Source organism: Panicum hallii, chromosome 1 (assembly GCF_002211085.1).
Source record: "Panicum hallii strain FIL2 chromosome 1, PHallii_v3.1, whole genome shotgun sequence".
NCBI lineage: Eukaryota > Viridiplantae > Streptophyta > Magnoliopsida > Poales > Poaceae > Panicum > Panicum hallii.
In genome coordinates, this window is record NC_038042.1 from 2,313,802 (window position 1) to 2,333,693 (window position 19,892).

Sequence of the window (19,892 nt, forward strand, 5' to 3'; positions counted from 1 at the left end):
ATGCATCTTAAAGAAAGAGAAGGCACGCCTTCGCCTATGGCCAGAAAAATCTATCAAGTTGTTGCATCGGAGTGCATAACTGAAGTAACTGTCTGGACCTTCTTCCAGACACACGAGTCACTCACATGGGTAGAAATTCTAGCAGCTGAGCATATCGAGGCAGATATGAAGATCCAATGTAAAACTTTTGGCTTGCAATAAGCACTTAATCAAAATTCAGGTGGGGGTTGCTCCCCCCCACCCCACCCACCGGTGACCGTCAAAAAAAAATAAATCAGGCTACAAATGGTAGCACAGGCCATGGCATCAGCTATAGCTAGCTGACACAAATTTCCAGATCTGGCATCACTGCCTCACGGACTCTAACTGGCACATGCTTAGCGAGGGAAGCTTATGTCATGTCATTCTTCACATCCATGTTTTTGAAGATCATCACTGAGCCTGCAAGATCATCACTGAAAGCCTGCAAGATGAACGTAGGTGAACACAAAATTTCCAGTATTTAGAGGTAGTACAGACAACAGATGTTTTCTTGTTGCAGAACCCGAGTGTAGCACATAACATAAGAATGGCAAATGGATTAGAGAACATATACATAAAGGTGATAAGGGTCTCATAATAAGATTATTATTGCCACCAGACTCGGAGCCATTTGTCTGCTACTGAAGAATCACGTTGACATTAAATATACAAGGTCAAGAAGGACCTCATAGCGCCTGCTTTTTTCTGTCAGATATTCAACTTCGTATATGAAATCGGAAACAACTACAATTAGTAGCTCGGCTGTCAGATAACTTGAAAACATATCAACTCCCAATGATAAGGAAGGGGTACTGGATTCATCAAAGATCATTACTTCCTTTTTCTTTTTTCTTTTCCTTTTGAGGGAAAGATGATCACTTCACGTAATCAGACATATCAAATCTATGCAACCAACCAATCAGATCAGAAGATTTAAGGCACGGAATACATATGCCCAATGATTACCATGGTATGGACGTCACACTTGTTCAAGGAGACTTTTCATTTAGTTCCATCCAAGCAGATACCAGCTCGAGAGCAGTGTTTTATTCCATTCTCCCACGGTAAAAATATCAACAGGTCCGATGCAGTCAGAGTGCTCTACTCCCACCATAACGGCATAACCAGATATGAACAATGAGTTGTGATAGGATAAACAGAAAAAACTAAGATGTGTAAGCTTGAGTTACCAGATATGAGTTCCTTGAGTAGAATGCTAAAAATTTGAGGCAAAGCAAAATGATGTCACCCATGACAGCAGACGATGTAAGTTTTGTAGGAAATTGGATTTATTATGTTTAAATAAAGCTGTCATTATAATTTAGGCAGAACAGAAACTATCAATGTCCATTGCTGCTTTGAGCTACCACTAGAATTCACATATTCTATCTAAAAGCGAAGTTCAAATTTCAGAGTACAGCAGTTTAGTTTCAGTGGTAGTTTGATATACTTAACAGGTACATAACTTCTTTTAAGTGAAAACAGGGATAAAGAAAAAGCGATGGTCTTCAAACCGACAAAAGTTTTGTGTCGTGAGAGATTTGTAGTCGGCATATTTCATCTGGAACAGCTAAACAAAGTATGTGCACCAATAAATTTGCTAATAAGATATATATATATATGTAATTTTTTGTGATTTCCGCAAAGCAGCAGTTCGGAAGAGAGATGCAGAAACTGCAAAGTGGTCAACAAATAACTTTCCGCAGCATACTCACAATTCCTTTTGTGGCCTTCTTTTAACTGAGTCCTTTACCTTCGTAATATCGTAAAAATATGGCAAACCTTATCATAAGAATTTTTTTATGTTATCATAAGAATTGATTGACAGGTAATGCTCAAAATACCAAGCAAACATATGGTAAAAGATCATCACTAGACACCTGACCGAGTATTACAAAATTGCCAATACAGTTATTGTCTGGTCTAGTAAGAACTAAGAAGCAAACCAAATGATAACATTTTCTCACACGTAGCCTTTCAGCAGTTATAGTGGACTAGAAACATCAACATATTGAACTCAATCAACAGAAGATATTCCAGCACACGCAATAACAAGCACAGATGCATCGACTGACAGCGCTAGTACCCTGGATCGCACAGTTCTTGTTTGCTTCTGCAATGATCCAGGAAATGAAATGAAAAACACTATATCATGAGGAAACCTTGCAAATGTCCTCATATTCGACAGCCCTGAGAACCTTCCCATCATAGAGGCCTTTCTCAACCTGCACTTTTGCACAGAATTTCTCTGTATCCACTGAGAGCAACCTGGCATTTGAACCCCGATAAGCCCCATTCACAATCCGCACCAGCCCACCAATCTGGGGGATCACAGTCTCAAGCTCATCTTGGTCGACTCTGAGAACATGCTTGCTCTCCAACATCTCAATCTCCCCAACATATTTATTGATCACTTTCTTCACCACCCCTTTCTGCTTGTAGTAACCCTTCTCTGCCAATGATTTACTCATCACCTTGACCACAATCCCGGGACACAGCCAGTAGTCCTTTCTGTTGCTCCTCTCCTTGGCCTTCTCCTCTTCCTTCATCAGCTCATCCAATGCTGACCTCCTTGCCTCCGTTGCTTTCACATCCTTCCCCTTCTTATTGGCCACCTCATCCTTCTCCTTCTCTCGGACACCAGAGTCCTCTTCATCAAAACCAAAATTCACCTTTGGCTTATCCTCGAAAGGATTAACCTTCTGCCCTGGTGCAGACTTCTGAAGCGCAATCGCAATCTTCCCGGTTGCCTTGTTGGCCTCTTTTGAGCCATCCTCTCGTTTCTCTCCATCATCTTCTGAACCTGAATACTCTTCTTCACTGTCAGACTCAGACTCAGATTCACCCTCGGCAGCATTACCATCATCACCATCATTGGCTTTGGCTAGGGATTTCTGTGCACGCTCAATCTGCCGGGCGATCATGCGCTCCTGGCGCTCGTCCTCAGCCATGTCTGACTTGATCCTCTTGCGCTTGAGGCGCGCCTTGACGGCCTGCTCCGAGTCACGGTCGATGTAGGTCATGAACCACCCCTTGGGCGTGTCCTCGACCTTGCAGTAGCCCTCGCGTCCCAGGAACTTGACGAACTCCGTGAGCGTGGCCCACCTGGTGGAGTTCATGTGGACGTGGTGCCGGTCGGCGATGTACTCGTTGTAGACGACGGTGGCGGCGACGCGGGAGTGGCGGTGCGCGCGGCGGATCAGGGCGAGGAATGACTCGAGGAACTCCTCGGAGAATCCCTCCACGACGCGCTCGGGCGCCATGCCGAACACCTGCATCTGCCGCTGGTGCGATTCCGACATGCAGTGGCACTTGAACCCGTTCTCGTCGCGGCACTGCTTCTGGCACATCTGGCAGTACCACCGCAGCTTCTGCAGACCCTTCGCCTTGATCCGGTTCGCGATCGCCTTCGGCGTCAGGAACTCGTGCTTCCCCATCGCGCCGCCGCCGCTGCCCCTGCCGACCAAGTGGGAGGAGGAGGGGAGCTTTGTGCAGATCTGTTTATTTCAGTTGGAGAGTGACGAGAGGTGGGGCTTTAGGACGGAAGGCGGGGGGCGGCGGCGGCGGCCGGAGAGGAGGGAGGCGCCGGCGCCGGCAAGACCGTGGAGGCGTGAGCCGGATTGGGGATGGATTTGGGTCGGGGACCTTGTTTGGAGACGTTGGGATTTGATGGGCTTATTTGAAAAAATGAGTCGGTGGCGGAGGCGACCAGGCGAATTAGATCGAGGCCGTCAAAATAAAAAGAAATTAACTTTTGTGATGCAAAATTGATTTTGACATCGATTAAGTCGGTTCCCAGCTAGCAAATCGACGGCCTCGATCGTTTTTCGTATAGATCGACGGAAGAGATCACTTCTACGCGCCCGGATTTATCAACCCCACACAACGGAAAGCGCTCAACCGCTAGTCCCCTTCCCCAATCTCGCATCTTCCTTCTCGTCCACCAAACCCTAGCTCGCCCGCGCCCGCGCCGCCGCCATGGACGGGGTCGACGCGGAGATCGCGCGCACGCAGGAGGAGCGGCGCAAGATGGAGGAGGCGCTGGCGGCTGGCGCGCCCATGGCCGTCTCCTCCGTCACCTTCGACACCGACCTCTACGGCGGCGGGGGCGCCGACCCCAACCGCTTCGCCGGTTACGACACCTCCATCCCGGCGTCCGAGGACGACGCCGCGGAGGAGGACACGGAGGCCGCCAACCCCGCGCCGCGCCGCCTCGCGGCCTACACGGGCCACGCCATCGCCGCCGCCGACCTCCCACGCTCGGCCGACGACGACGGGCTGCCCAAGAGGTCCCAGCGTATCATCGACCGCGAGGACGACTACCGGCGCCGGCGCCTCAACCAGATCATCTCGCCGGAGCGCCATGACCCGTTCGCTGCCGGGGAGGCCACCCCGGACCCCACGGTGCGGACCTACGCCGATGTCATGCGCGATGCGGCGCTGCAGAAGAAGAAAGAGGACCTGCTGCGGGAGATTGCGAAGAAGAAGAAGGAAGAGGAGGAGAAGGAGAAGGAGAAGAAGGCTGCTGCGCCCGAGCAGCCCGTTGCCACCACGAAGCGGCGCAACAGGTGGGATCAGTCACAGGACAGCGATGCTGGTGCTGGGGCCAAGAAGGCAAAGACATCCTCAGACTGGGACGCCCCTGATGCAACTCCTGGGATTGGGCGTTGGGACGCAACACCTGGACGTGTTGGAGATGCCACACCCTCTGTGAGAAGGAATAGATGGGATGAGACACCGACTCCAGGAAGGATGGCTGATGCTGACGCAACGCCTGCAGCTGGTGGTGTTACCCCTGGGGCAACTCCTTCTGGGGCTTGGGATGCTACTCCAAAGCTGCCTGGTGGTGTAACACCAACCCCTGGTAAGAAGCAGAGATCAAGGTGGGATGAGACGCCAGCGAGTATGGGTAGTGCCACCCCTGGTGGTCTTGGTGCTGCGACACCTGCTGGTTATACTCCTGGACCGACGCCATTCGGTGCAGAGAACCTTGCCACGCCAACTCCTAGCCAGATCGCTCGTGGCCCGATGACCCCAGAGCAGTACCAGCTCATGCGGTGGGAGCGGGACATTGAGGAGAGGAACAGGCCTCTCACTGATGAGGAGCTTGATGCCATGTTCCCGCAGGAGGGGTACAAGATTCTCGAGCCCCCTGCTTCCTACCAGCCCATAAGGACCCCGGCAAGGAAGCTTCTTGCAACACCAACACCTCTGGGAACACCACTTTATGCTATTCCAGAGGAGAATCGTGGGCAGCACTTTGATGTGCCCAAGGAGCTCGGTGGTGGTTTACCACTCATGAAGCCAGAGGATTACCAGTACTTTGGAACTTTGCTGAATGAGGATGAGGAGGAGCAGCTATCGCCGGAGGAGCAGAAAGAGAGGAAAATCATGAAACTGTTGCTCAAAGTGAAGAATGGCACACCCCCACAGCGTAAAACAGCACTTCGGCAGCTCACAGACAAAGCCCGGGAATTCGGTGCTGGACCACTGTTCAACAAGATCCTGCCCTTACTCATGCAGCCAACACTGGAGGACCAGGAGCGGCATCTTCTGGTGAAGGTCATTGATAGGGTACTGTATAAGCTGGATGAGCTGGTCCGTCCATTTGTGCACAAGATTCTTGTGGTTATTGAGCCACTGCTGATTGATGAGGACTACTATGCTCGTGTTGAGGGCCGGGAGATCATCTCAAATCTTAGCAAAGCAGCTGGTCTTGCCACAATGATTGCTGCCATGCGGCCGGATATTGATAACATTGATGAGTACGTCAGGAACACCACTGCTAGGGCGTTCAGTGTGGTGGCGTCTGCTTTGGGTATCCCTGCGCTCCTACCATTCTTGAAGGCTGTCTGTCAGAGTAAGAAGTCTTGGCAGGCTCGGCACACTGGTATCAAAATCGTTCAGCAGATTGCTATTCTCATGGGCTGTGCTGTTCTGCCACATCTCAAGTCACTAGTTGAGATCATTGAGCATGGTCTGAGCGATGAGAACCAGAAAGTGCGGACCATTACTGCCCTTTCTCTTGCTGCACTAGCTGAGGCTGCTGCACCCTATGGTATAGAAAGCTTTGATACTGTTTTGAAGCCTTTGTGGAAGGGTATCAGATCTCACCGTGGGAAGGTCCTTGCTGCCTTCTTGAAGGCCATTGGTTTCATTATCCCTCTGATGGACGCTCTGTATGCTAGTTACTACACAAAGGAGGTGATGCAGGTCCTTATTAGGGAGTTCCAGTCACCAGATGAAGAGATGAAGAAGATTGTCTTAAAGGTTGTGAAGCAGTGTGTCAGTACAGAAGGTGTGGAGGCTGATTATATCCGGAATGACATCCTTCCTGATTTCTTCAAGCACTTCTGGGTTAGGAGAATGGCTCTAGATCGTAGGAACTATAAGCAGCTTGTGGAGACTACAGTGGAGATGGCGAATAAGGTTGGAGTTGCTGATATTGTTGGGAGGGTTGTTGAGGATCTGAAAGATGAAAGCGAGCCCTACAGAAGAATGGTGATGGAAACAATTGAGAAGGTGGTGGCCAACTTGGGTGCTTCAGATATTGATGCTCGTCTAGAGGAGCTGCTTATTGATGGTATTCTGTATGCTTTCCAAGAGCAGACAAGTGATGATGCAAATGTTATGCTTAATGGTTTTGGAGCTGTGGTTAATGCACTTGGACAGAGAGTTAAGCCATACCTTCCTCAGATTTGTGGTACCATCAAGTGGCGATTGAACAACAAGAGCGCAAAAGTTAGGCAGCAGGCTGCTGATCTGATCTCCAGGATAGCCATTGTCATGAAGCAGTGCCAGGAGGAGCAGCTCATGGGTCACTTGGGTGTTGTGCTGTATGAGTACTTAGGAGAGGAGTATCCTGAAGTGTTGGGTTCGATTCTTGGAGCCTTGAAGGCTATCGTCAATGTCATTGGTATGACTAAAATGACTCCTCCAATCAAGGATCTTCTTCCTCGTCTGACCCCCATCTTGAAGAACAGGCATGAGAAGGTCCAAGAGAACTGCATTGATCTTGTTGGTAGGATTGCTGATCGTGGAGCAGAATTTGTGCCAGCAAGGGAATGGATGAGGATTTGTTTTGAGCTGCTTGAAATGTTGAAGGCTCACAAGAAGGGTATTAGGAGAGCCACTGTGAACACATTTGGTTATATTGCTAAGGCTATTGGGCCTCAGGATGTGTTGGCGACCCTGTTGAATAACTTGAAGGTGCAGGAGCGTCAAAACCGTGTTTGCACAACTGTAGCAATTGCTATAGTTGCCGAAACTTGCTCACCTTTTACAGTTTTGCCTGCCCTTATGAACGAGTACCGGGTCCCAGAGCTCAATGTCCAAAATGGTGTTCTGAAATCCCTCTCTTTCCTCTTTGAGTATATTGGTGAGATGGGCAAAGATTACATATATGCTGTCACTCCCTTACTTGAAGATGCCCTCATGGATAGAGATCTGGTTCACCGGCAGACTGCTGCCTCTGCTGTTAAGCACATGGCTCTAGGCGTTGCTGGTTTGGGATGTGAGGATGCTCTTGTCCATCTGCTTAACTATGTGTGGCCCAACATTTTTGAGACATCTCCCCACGTCATAAATGCTGTCATGGAGGCAATCGAGGGGATGAGGGTTGCGCTAGGTGCAGCTGTGATTTTGAATTATTGCCTGCAAGGTCTGTTCCATCCAGCAAGGAAAGTGCGAGAAGTGTATTGGAAGATCTACAACTCTCTCTACATTGGTGCACAGGATGCACTTGTTGCTGCATATCCTGCACTGGAGGATGATGGGGATAACATCTTTAGCCGTCCCGAGCTTGCAATGTTCGTCTGATTAACGTGAGTCTTGCTTCAAATTTCTGCATGCAATGATCATTAAAAGATTTATTTTCACCTGTAAGTTTGTATCCTTATATTGTGTGGCTGTAACTTACTTTCTTAGATGCTCAAGTCTCATGGTATGTTTTTAGATTGCTGCTATGCTTTCATTGACTTCTCATGTTGTACTATTCCATAGTTGATTTTTTCTTTTTCGAATAACCCTTGGGTGATTATTGCTGTGATGTTCACTTAAAGCGCTGGTACTATTCTCATGGCATCTTTCATTGTTCTGTGGACTGTCATGGCTATCTTGATATGTGCATCACTAGCTGGCCCTTGCCTGTAGGCAGCGTGTTTGGCACCCAAATGTTGTTAGTGTTTGAGCAGTGCAGTAGCAAGCAGTAATTGGTCCTTGTCATGTTCCTTTTTTTCATCTTCTTTTTCCTGTATGTCTTTCTGCCAAAGAAGGATCTGATATGCAAACGCATTGGCAGGCTGGATGTACTTGTCCATATGTCGTCATCCATATGCATGTGAAGCTTGAACTGGGTGGTATTTGAGTTGAAGCTTGTACTTAAATTACTCGGTGTTACCTCTTGTGATGCATGTTATTGAAGTTGCATCTTCTTTTTGTATTTGCAGGATTGTTCCTTCTGAAGGGGGGGTGCAATGTTTACGAATTATTTTTCCTGGTTTTACTGTAATTTAGTGCTGAATTGCTGACACAATCTGGTCTACTGACAATTTGGGAATTGCTTTGTTTTCAGGCCACTTTGGGTTCAAGCTGCTCAAGAGTTGCACCTGGATTTAGAACCAGTCCCAGGCAGAGAGTCCCTGTGCGGCATGTTTGGTTTACATTATGATCCTATATCCTGAAGAAGAAATGACAATGCTAGTTTCTGTCATCTTGTTATGAATATTAAAGGCACTGTGTTCCTAAACTTTGCATTTGCCCCAGGATGTTATATGCTTAGTAATATGCTGTGAACCATGGAGATTGCAAGCTCCTTCGTGTTTTTGTTCCCTCGCTGTATTGTTAGAGGATATACAGCATGTAGCATGATCAGTAATATGCTGTGCACCAGGATGTTATGAAGTTGTTTGGCGTTTATGGTTTTCCTGCTCATGTAGCATGCCATGATCAGTGATCCAATGAGGGATTTGGGTATTTTGGTCGCTATGGGGCCCAAGCTACCGAGTAATGGGTACCTTCCATTTGTGTGCATGTTACCTTAACTAGCTCGATAACATTCTGTTTGCGACAGTTGAATCGTCTAAACTTCAATCCTGCTTGAAACTCTGCTCTGAGATTGAACATTGAGGAGTATTTGAGTGGGATCACATCAATGTTAAAAATTTTTGAAACAAGAATAGACGTGCCAATTAGACCGCCGTAGGCCCTATGACCTAGTAGACGGCAATGTCAGCGAGCGGAATATGCTCTCCGACCGACGGGAAGGGAAAAAATGTTCGGCGGCGCGTCCTTGTTCTGTTTTTCTTCAGAGTTTTGTCGTTAGCAACACGCCACGCATCTCTGGCACGCGTGCAGGTATCTACTCTCCGTTCCATACGTCCATCCAGATCTAGGAGCACACGGATAATTCACCGCATGCTGTTGCCGTCGATCTTTGCATACCGCACATTTTTTAAAAGATTATTTTGTCCTCGTTGTAGCCAAGTCCTACGGCGTCATCAGGTGGAAAGTTCCCATTGTCCAGTACTTCTTTTTTCAAAACAAAAACACTATAAAAGTTAAGAATCAGTGCTCCTTCCATTTTAAACTGTAGTTCGTTCAGACAAATCTAGATATATAGCTTTTGTCATGCATCTAGATAAACATTATATCTAGATATATAATAAACATTATACATCTAGATTTGTTAAAACGATCTATAATTTAGCATGTGATGGTTTCAGACAAATAAAATGCAGTTCTATAGTTTTTCAAAAGAAAAATGCAGTTCTATCAACAAAGAAAATATGACAAACTATATACATTAATGTACAGAAGAAATTCACGGTAGATGTACAAACGGTGAAGCATAGGTTGTGTAGAAACGCGTCGCAAGATGGTCAGTTGGTCACCAACTTTGACCGCGCCCGCGCCACCAGCCCCACCACCACCCCCGCCCAAGACCGCACCGCACCAGACCGGACCGGACCAAACCCGCCCGCCGCGTTAGCGTAACGGGCCGACCAACGCCCATGGCCGGGTTCGCGCGCGCCACCGCGTCCCCATCGTCGGCGCCGGCGCTACTCACCGGCGAGCGCCTCGTGGTCTTCCTCTTCGCCGCCCGCGTCGCGCTCGCGGCCCCGGCCGGCCTCGCCGCGCCGCTCGCGGCCCTCGCCGCCGCCGCCCTTGCCGTCGAGCTCGCCGTGGATGGCTCCGCCCCCGCCTCCTCCCCGCTCCGCCGCTTCAGGACCAGGTGCGCGGATGTCACCCCTGTCTCGTTCCGTGCGATCTCACCCGTGCCCCTGTTGAATTGGGCTGGAAGCCTCTGCGATTTGATTTGCTGCGGGCGGTATGGCGCGGTGTAAATTGAGGCGATGCTCGGTTCCCCACGTCCAGCGAACTAGGTGCATAGGAGCTTCGTTTTAGTGGGTGGTAGTGCAGTGTCCTGCAAAGCTCCTGGTGGAGCTGGGAAACCTGGGTCCAATTCATGCGAATGGTGGCCGAATACAGGTTGCTTCAAAGTGTCGGCTGTAATGCATGCACAATTGGGGAATAATTAGGGAATTAGCAGATGCATTGGAGATTAGGTTGGAGAAGTAAGAGGTGAATACATATCCATTTGGATTGCTGGATTTAACATACAATGTAAATGCGGTATACTCCACAGCAAACAAATGTGTTTAGCCCATGCTTATTTGGCTGGTAGGAATGCCAAGGTCAGATTAGTGACTCTGTTCAGATTAACTAGGATCTGATGTCCAAACCCACCTGCATGCTCTCTTTTGGGGCTAAACCGTCTGTAGTTGCTCAACTGTTAGTTCACCTTCTGTGTTGTGTGTGACCTACCTAGTTTCTACTATCCAGATGCTTTTCTGCATGCTTCTACCAAGACCCATAATAAGGAAAACCATACTTACAATGATGTATTGTGCACTCCAGGCCAGGTGCTTCATCAGGCATACTTCTTGGCGCCACTACTCTGCCCAGCGTCATGCTTTCTCGGTTAATCCAACGGTCAAGGCTCTTATCAGCTGATCCTAATGGACCTGAAGGTATATTTCTGTTTTGTTGTCTTGATCATGTTGGCTATTAAATAAGATATTCCTGAATTCTTCATTCAAATATCTCGATTTGAAGTGTTTCTGAAGTGTATTTGTTGTCCATTTTGTTGTTGGTTAGTTTCTTGTGCGATACACACAGTTTACTAATTACACATTCTGTTTCTGTTGCCAGAATTCGCATACCTTGAAATGCAGTACTGGGCAGCATCAATCAGCTGTCTCAGTGTGCTAGCTTTCTTCCTATGGCATCTACGGCGGGCTCCCAGTAATGGAATTTCAAAATATTTCAAATACGGCTCATTGTCAATAGCTTTATATCTTATGACATACTTCTTGTCCTTTCTACTGAAGACTGATGGAGGTAACATGCATCTTTAATACGCATTTAAATGCAATTTAGGTCCAGCATGCCTAGGGAAGTTGTAAAAAATGACCTATATGCTGAATTTATTGTAGGTCTGATGGTAATGACCAATATGGTGTATATGCTCTGCCATGGAGTGGCTGCTGTGATCTTAATCAAGCATATTCTAGAGAAGTTTCCTTCATGTTCATCTTTTGGTTTGTACTTGAAGTCTAAGATGTAATTAGATCTTTATTTCTCTTCTTTTTTTTGTCATGTCTGGTTTCATATGATACTGCAATAAAAATTCATAAACTTTTGTGTATATTATCTTATAGTTTATAAAAGTCCTGTCACCTTGTGTGGTTCTTTTTAGTTTCTGTAATCTATCAGCGTATTGCTCAATTACTTGACTTGTAGGTCTTTTCACTATTTCCCCCCTCATTATTTACACTGTTGTATATTTCAGGGGAGGCGCTTCTGGTGTCCAGTGGTCTTGTTCTTTACTTTGGTGATATGTTGGCCCATACTCTTTCAAAGGTGTGATTTATTCTACCAGCAAAATAGTGCCAAAGCTGATTTTATTTATTTACTTAATTATTTTTCTGGCATTTGGGATGACAGATGGATTTCTTCATGTCATCAAAAGAATTCATTCACACGCCTGGAACTAGAAGTGATATGACCACAATTATTCAGGTACAACTGATTTTTGCTGTCTGACTTGATTGTAATAGCACATCTATATTTTTTCCCTTTTCTTTTGGCAGGGGAATTTACTTGGTCTTTTTCTACTTCCGTTGCTATACAAAAGTTCTCTTCAATTTTGGGATTACTGTGGAATGGAGGGGAAGCAACAAACACAAGCAGCTGAGGAACATACGCGGAAAAGAATTGGTTCTGCTGTATTCTATATCTCGTTGTTGGTGGTGTTAATGTTTTTAGTGCCATCATGGACACACCTTGTTCAAGGTCTCAAAGTGCATCCTTTTGTTTGGTAAGCACTGCAGTTCACTTTTTCACGAAAAGAGCCTAAAAAGCATGCACACAAACACGCCCTTCTTAATCATACATGTCATTGAGTTTGACACCCTTAAATTGGATATCCCTCTGTGCTTAGATATAGTTGTTTGGTTATTGTGATTCCTCATTTCAACACATGTAGTTATTCTATTTTTCATCATATATCTGCGCTATTAATGTTGAGTGGTTCTGAGACATGATTTAACAGGGATGAGTACCTCTATTGCTTCAAATTTATGACTCCTTGGTCTGTGTGAATAGGGTAGTTGGACAACATTTTTGGGATGTATTTCCACTTTGTGAGATGTTATTGCTCGTAAAAGTTTTAAGATGTTGACTTATGTTTGCTAAATGATTCATTGTTTCACAGGATTATTAACTACATGTTCACTGATTCACATGAACGGCTTGCTTTATGTGCATACTGGATATGTGTGATATATGTATCAGTTAGACGGTTCTACAGCATATCAAAGCAAAGCAAAACAGAGAGGATTCTTTTGCGCAAGTATTACCATCTTGTCGCTGTTTTGATTTTTTCTCCAGCAGTTATATTTCAGGTGATTTGTGCACTTTTTTTTATAGTTCCATTTCCATCTATGCTAAAACAAAGGTCAATGCCCATCAGAATATTCAGTAGTTTCCTCTGGAAAAATGTTCATGTTTTGCAGCCTGCTTTCTTGGACTTGGCATTTGGTGCAGCATTTGCAGTTTTCTTAACATTGGAGATGATACGAGTAAGAGACATATTGCTTTCTCTTCCCAAGTTCTTTTAACTTATTTTCTTTTAATTTGAATAACCTGTGCTCTTTGCCCCACAAAATGTTTAACCATGCATCAGATTTGGGAAATATACCCTCTTGGGCATGTTGTGCATCAGTTTATGAACGCCTTTACTGACCATCGTGATTCTGAAATTCTTATCGTCAGGTAGGTGTGCCTTAGTAGGCTTCATTTCCCTCATTTCATATCTCATCTTCTTTTTCATGCCCTGCGGTATGATAAACCTAATATTATTGGTGTTTTCAGCCATTTTTCACTCTTATTGGGCTGTGCACTTCCTAAATGGATGTCATCTGGATTAAATGACCGACCACTTGCCCCTTTCGCTGGAATTCTCAGCTTAGGGATAGGTGATACCATGGTAAGTTCTATGTCTAATGTGTGTGACCTGTTAATTATTATATTTGATCCACATGATAAATTCTCTCCTTTTCTTTCCTAGGCATCAATGATAGGGTACAAGTATGGCGTGTTAAGATGGAGCAAGACAGGAAGTGAGTTCAGTTTCTTACTTTCGTCTGTGTTTTGTCCTTCCACTCTTTGTTCTCACTTGTATGCTTTGGTCTTCTCTGAAATATTAGAGAAAACAATTGAAGGCACAGCAGCAGGCATAACTTCTGTGCTCGCAGCCTGCTCGATTCTGGTGTCGCTCTTAGCTTCCAGTGGATACATTCTTTCGCAGGTTCGACCACATTCGTGCTTTTAAGCTACTGAAAGTAAAAATAAGCAAAGCAAGCACAATGCTGTACTGACCATCTTTTCCTGCTGACACAGAATTGGCTATCACTCCTGATAGCTGTAACATTGAGCGGATTATTGGAGGCATATACAGCACAGCTCGACAATGCTTTCATACCTCTCGTGTTCTATAGTCTTCTATGTCTATAGGAATAACTTTTGTACATCAAACTGACCTTGAGGTCCTTTTCTTTTCTTGCTAATATATGATAGTATGTAGTGCGATATGTTATTCCGACAGGACTCACTCGGTCTCCTCGGCTCATCAACTGCCTGATTCGACTGATCACATTCTCTGTGATACTGTGTTCAGAAGTTCAGGAGTCGGGGTGCTCATGGTCAAAACAGTCGGTGCGTAGGAACAGAAGTAGGAAAACATATATGTTCTCCAGTAGATCGCATTTTTGGTATAGTTGATTGTACATGAAGTACTATCGGAACCTGTCATTGGAATATAGTACATGTTGTTCCTTCAAACTATTTGTGGGCACGGTGTTTCTGTCAGCTGGGTTGCCCACAGGCAAGAATGGAGAGGTGACTGGGCGGGTCTGCAAGATTTTGGTACTCAGATTCATATACGTTGTGTTTTTGTTATCATCTTTCAGATATATCGATCCGAGCTTGCAGATAGCATGGTACTTTGATTTGGATGCTTTCGATCATCATCGTGTGCTGTGTGGAGTGTGGGCTGATCATGTATCATGAACAAGAATGTGCCGCTTAATGGCGTCCAAGCACGCCCTAACTCGAATTCATCGCAGCTGGTACGGTACGGGCTCCTTAGCAGGGAAGGAATAGGAAACGAGACGGGGACGTCCCCTCCTGGCCCCACATGTCACGGACGCGCAGGCAGCCAGGAGCCGACGGGACTCGCCGCCGACATAGAGGGAAGGCGGCGGCCGTAGGGAGGGGAGAGGACTCTCCGAAAGGAAATAAAAGGCCCAGGACGCGGCGGGCACGGGCCCAATTCCGGAATGAGCCGAAGCCCACCGCGAGAGCCGCAGAGCAAACCCTACTGCCCTTGCCGGGCGTCCGCCACACCCACACAGACGCGAAGAGGGGGAGAGAGAGGCGGAGAGGCGGAACGAGTCGAGCCGCGCCCCGCCTCCGTCGGAACCCCTTATAAGCCGCCTCCCCCCAAACCCTCCCTTCCCCTAGCCCCTATTCCTGCCCCCGCACAAGCGCCACCGCCCAATCGAATCTGAGACGCCGATCTCGAATTCGCCGCTGCCGCCATCCCCGCCGCACCCAGCGCCTGGCGTCACCCCTCCTCCTCGTCGCGCTCCCCTCCTCCCCGCCGCTCATCAGGTAACGCCGAGATCTGCCCCCGCGTGCTCTGTTTCGTTTGGTCCGACGGCACTCGATCCGCCCGCGGGCGCTGTTCGTTGCTGCCGGTTTCCGTGGGCCTTTGCAGGATGCAGTAGCTGATAGCAGACAAATGCCGGGTCAGACCTGACTCAGACCGTGTCGAAAAAAAAACCCATTTCTAGTTTCATTCGTGCCCACGTCAGCGTTCAAGCGCGCCGCACGCCCGGCACCCCTTTTCAAAATATTCCCAACCGGCACCATTTTCCTAATTTTGTTTTTTATCCCTTTTTTAAAAAAAATTCGCCACACCCACACAGACGCGAAGAGGGGGTGAGAGAGGCAGAGAGGCGGAACGAGTCGAGCCGCGCCCCGCCTCCGTCGGAACCCCTTATAAGCCGCCTCCCCCCAAACCCTCCCTTCCCCTAGCCCCTGTTCCTGCCCCCGCACAAGCGCCACCGCCCAATCGAATCCGAGACGCCGATCTTGGATTCGCCGCCGCCGCCGTCCCCGCCGCATCCAGCGCCCGGCGTCGCCCCTCCTCCTCGTCGCGCTCCCCTCCTCCCCGCTGCTCGTCAGGTAACGCCGAGATCTGCCCCCGCGCGCTCTGTTTCGTTTGGTCCGACGGCGCTCGATCCGCCCGCGGGCGCTGTTCGTTGCTGCCGGTTTCCGTGGGCCTTTGCAGGATGCAGCAGCTGATAGCAGACAAATGCCGGGTCAGACCTGACTCAGACCGTGTCGAAAAAAACCCTAGTCATTTCTAGTTTCATTCGTGCCCACGTTAGCGTTCGAGCGCGCCGCACGCCCGGCACCCCTTTTCAAAATATTCCCAACCGGCACCCCTTTTCCTAATTTTATTTTTTTATCCTTTTAAAGAAAATTCGCCACACCCACAGACGCGAAGAGGGGGTGAGAGAGGCAAAGACGCGGAACGAGTCGAGCCGCGCCCCGCCTCCGTCGGAACCCTTATAATAAGCCGCCTCCCCCAAACCCTCCCTTCCCCTACCCCTGTTCCTGCCCGCGCCGCCGCCCAATCGATCTCGGATTCGCCGCCGCCGCCGTCCCCGCCGCACCCAGCGCCCGGCGTCGCCCCTCCTCCTCGTCGCGCTCCCCTCCTCCCCGCCGCTCGTCAGGTAACGCCGAGATCGGCCCCCGCGCGCTCTGTTTCGTTTGGTCCGCCGGCGCTCGATCCGCCCGCGGGCGCTGTTCGTTGCTGCCGGTTTCCGTTGGCAGTCGTGCCTGTCTGTCGGCGTCGGGCCCGGATCTGGGTCGATTCGGAGGGACGAGTTCCGGGCGTCGAGGTGCGATGGCGAAAGGTTTTCGTGGCCTTCGCCGACCCTGTGCGAGGGGTTTGAGAGAGTCGCGGCGCGGGGGATTTGGCTGGTAGAAACGTTGTTGCTCATGGATTCAGGAGGCGTCTAGGCGTTCCCTGCTGATCTTATTACGCTCGTAGCTCTATAAGCACAGTTTTTTACTATTAGCAGCACTTGTTAATATAAAATTTCTTCTTTTCTGGTTGGGTAAAGAAATTTAATTTCGCGTTGCCTCCAAGTTTGTACGCTGCAGCCTCCTTTGTGTTGTGAACCTCGTATCCAATGAGTTTTGGTTATTGTACTTTTAATGATGCTGATAAGAAGCTTGAGCAGAAAATAAGGCGCAGTGTTTCTTGTACTTGCCTTGCCTGTGTTGCCTTGTAGTCATCTCTGTTTAGCGTCGATGTTCCAGTTTTCTATTGCTGTTAGATTAACCTAATCCCTTTTTTACTGTACAGCCATGGCAGGACTAGCACCAGAGGGTTCCCAGTTTGATGCCAAGCAGTATGACTACAAGATGCAGGAGCTACTGTAAGTCATGTTGCATCAGTTTTGTTTGTTTAGCCACTTGATGCTGTGTTTAGCTCTCCGTACTCCCATCACTTTGTTCATGGATTCACAATAGTTATCTTTTTGTACCAGGACTGAAGAGTTCTTTACCTCCTATGATGAAGTCTGTGAAAGTTTTGACAACATGGGGCTCCAAGAGAACCTTCTGAGAGGCATCTATGCCTACGGTATGTAAAAATATATACTTCATGATGTTCATTCAATGGTTACAGATTTGATATGCTCTATAAACATGCTACTTCAATTGCAGGTTTTGAGAAACCATCAGCCATTCAGCAAAGGGGGATTGTTCCCTTCTGCAAGGGGCTTGATGTGATTCAGCAAGCTCAGTCTGGAACGGGGAAAACAGCTACGTTCTGTTCTGGAATTTTGCAGCAGCTTGATTATGGATTGGTTGAGTGCCAGGCATTGGTTCTTGCTCCAACCCGTGAGCTTGCGCAGCAGATTGAGAAGGTCATGCGTGCTCTTGGGGACTATTTGGGTGTCAAAGTGCATGCCTGTGTTGGTGGAACATCTGTCCGTGAGGACCAGAGGATTCTTGCTAGTGGTGTGCATGTTGTTGTGGGCACACCAGGGCGTGTGTTTGATATGTTGCGTAGGCAGTCTCTACGCCCGGACAACATTAAGATGTTTGTGTTGGATGAAGCTGATGAGATGCTCTCTCGTGGTTTCAAGGATCAGGTTTGCTTCTTACTCCTTTATGTTACAAAATTTTCTATGGTTATTCATGCTTGATACTTATTATTGGTCTAGCAATCAGTAGTGTTTTAGTTTACTTATGTTACATGGACCTGTGGTTTATCCAGTTGTCTGCTGATTAACATAGTTAGATTGATGTGAAATTTTACCAAAAAACATACCTGATTAATGAGTTGCCTGAATTTTACCAGCTTAGTAGGATTCTAAATTTTACATGGTATTCCATGCTTGATTAAATTAAGCTAGTAGGATTGTAATTTTAACTTGGTATTCAGCTTTAGTAGGATTGTAATATGCACTGAGAATTTTGCTGAGCTGGCTTTGCTTGGTCTAATCTTCCTAAAGCAGCTTTGAAACTTTCATGTTCTTTGAACTGATATTATGTGCCCTTTGCAGATCTATGATATCTTCCAGCTTCTTCCATCAAAGATCCAGGTTGGCGTGTTCTCTGCTACCATGCCCCCTGAGGCCCTTGAGATTACCCGCAAGTTCATGAACAAGCCTGTCAGGATCCTTGTCAAGAGAGATGAGCTCACCCTTGAGGGTATCAAGCAGTTCTATGTCAATGTGGAGAAGGAAGATTGGAAGCTGGACACTCTCTGTGACCTGTATGAGACCCTGGCCATCACTCAAAGTGTCATCTTTGTGAACACCCGCCGCAAGGTGGACTGGCTCACAGACAAGATGAGGAGCAGGGACCACACCGTCTCTGCCACGCACGGTGACATGGACCAGAACACCAGGGACATCATCATGAGGGAGTTCAGGTCCGGGTCCTCCCGTGTGCTCATCACCACCGACCTGCTTGCCCGTGGTATTGATGTCCAGCAGGTTTCCCTGGTCATCAACTACGACCTGCCAACCCAGCCCGAGAACTACCTCCACCGCATTGGCCGAAGTGGTCGGTTCGGTAGGAAGGGTGTTGCCATCAACTTTGTCACCCGTGACGACGAGCGGATGCTGTTCGACATCCAGAGGTTCTACAACGTGACCATTGAGGAGCTGCCTGCCAACGTTGCTGATCTTCTCTAGATTGTGTCCTAGGATATTTTGCTGCTAAGGTGCTGGATAAAGATGTCTGTTTTAGTTAAATATCGCCAACTTTTCTCTTTCCTGCAGGAGTGGTAATGTCAGGTTATCTACTATTTGCATTGTGGCTAAGGATGGTTTCTAAGCTTTTCTTCTATATGCAACTTTTGGGAAAAATTTTGTAGCGTGTAGGTCTGTGCCGCATCCTGGGCTAGCTGGGTGCTGAGACACTCCTGGAGTATTTACCTTGCTGTTAAGCTATGCCTTGGCCTGTGTTCTTTGCTTTTCTGTGCATCATGATGGTTAATTAGCTGCCTATTTGCTGTGTCTGACGCTCTTACAGCGATCTGACTTGCTTTGGTCCAATCAGAGCCTTGCATTCTCCGACGATCTGCTTGGAAAGAGCATTTGTTAGCAACGCGATGACGATTGATTTTGACGTCTAGTGTTTTCCACTTCAGATCCTCGTCAGCCTTGTCTTCCCTCTGGGGGCGTTTTCGATCTTTATTCTCTGTGTCGGACGTGATAGCCTCGGTGCCCTCTTGCTGCTGCTTCCCTCCCGTTGAAAGCGACCTGATATCCAATTAGCTTCTCAGGCATTCAGGTCGCTCGATGGTTGGACGGTTACTTTTTTGCCCCCGTCTCCCTTTGCCAGAAGGGCGAGTCAAAATTTAGCCTTAACAATTTCACAAGCTGACCCCTTGCATTAGCCGAATTTATCTGGTGATGAAACGTGCGATGTGCGCCATGCTCATTGCCAATGCGTTGGTTGGCCAGCCAGCTGGGGAATCGACCGGTTTCATCGGAAAATAGTTGCTGAAAACCACCTTGCACTGGCTGTACTGTGATCACGACGGGAAGGGTATGTATTATCCTGTCGTGTATGGTGTTGGGATGCTGGCACGATATCAAATGATCAGATGCAGAGGGGGAGAGAGTTGCATTGTTTTTCCTGGATATGACACCCCACCAGGCAAAATCAATCCAGACTAGCACGGATCGGCGGAGCGTGATATGATTTTTATTGGT

General features: G+C 47.8%; 4 protein-coding genes across 13 annotated transcripts; 3 read left to right on the top strand and 1 right to left on the bottom strand.

Annotated features, from left to right (window-relative positions):
* Positions 1-1,875: 1,875 nt before the first annotated feature.
* On the bottom strand, positions 1,876-3,709 carry LOC112885855 (KIN17-like protein). Its single transcript, XM_025951536.1, has one exon. The coding sequence runs from the start codon at positions 3,456-3,458 to the stop codon at positions 2,172-2,174; it is 1,287 nt and encodes a 428-aa protein (XP_025807321.1). The 5' UTR covers positions 3,459-3,709; the 3' UTR covers positions 1,876-2,171.
* A 212-nt stretch (positions 3,710-3,921) lies between these two features.
* Positions 3,922-8,946, top strand: LOC112885817 (splicing factor 3B subunit 1). Of its 10 annotated transcripts, none has more exons than XR_003227285.1 (4): positions 3,922-7,844; positions 8,321-8,378; positions 8,469-8,490; positions 8,594-8,946. XR_003227285.1 is itself a non-coding variant. In XM_025951521.1 (3 exons), exon 1 carries the CDS (start codon positions 4,000-4,002, stop codon positions 7,837-7,839), a length of 3,840 nt encoding a protein of 1,279 aa, XP_025807306.1. In that variant the 5' UTR covers positions 3,922-3,999; the 3' UTR covers positions 7,840-7,844; positions 8,469-8,490; positions 8,594-8,946. The 10 variants fall into 10 exon arrangements, 4 of the variants coding, with proteins under 4 accessions (XP_025807306.1, XP_025807275.1, XP_025807289.1 ...); XR_003227286.1 differs by having other exon boundaries at positions 8,321-8,375; XR_003227283.1 differs by having other exon boundaries at positions 8,321-8,490.
* Positions 8,947-11,516: 2,570 nt separating this feature from the next.
* Positions 11,517-14,427, top strand: LOC112885865 (dolichol kinase EVAN). The gene is made up of 11 exons (XM_025951547.1): positions 11,517-11,643; positions 11,873-11,943; positions 12,028-12,102; positions 12,174-12,400; positions 12,797-12,986; positions 13,098-13,163; positions 13,268-13,356; positions 13,456-13,570; positions 13,652-13,703; positions 13,791-13,891; positions 13,984-14,427. Exons 2-11 carry the CDS (start codon positions 11,920-11,922, stop codon positions 14,095-14,097), a joined length of 1,053 nt encoding a protein of 350 aa, XP_025807332.1. The 5' UTR covers positions 11,517-11,643; positions 11,873-11,919; the 3' UTR covers positions 14,098-14,427.
* Positions 14,428-16,256: 1,829 nt separating this feature from the next.
* Positions 16,257-19,147, top strand: LOC112893120 (eukaryotic initiation factor 4A). The gene is made up of 5 exons (XM_025960292.1): positions 16,257-16,385; positions 17,024-17,096; positions 17,208-17,302; positions 17,386-17,816; positions 18,231-19,147. Exons 2-5 carry the CDS (start codon positions 17,026-17,028, stop codon positions 18,864-18,866), a joined length of 1,233 nt encoding a protein of 410 aa, XP_025816077.1. The 5' UTR covers positions 16,257-16,385; positions 17,024-17,025; the 3' UTR covers positions 18,867-19,147.
* Positions 19,148-19,892: the final 745 nt, after the last annotated feature.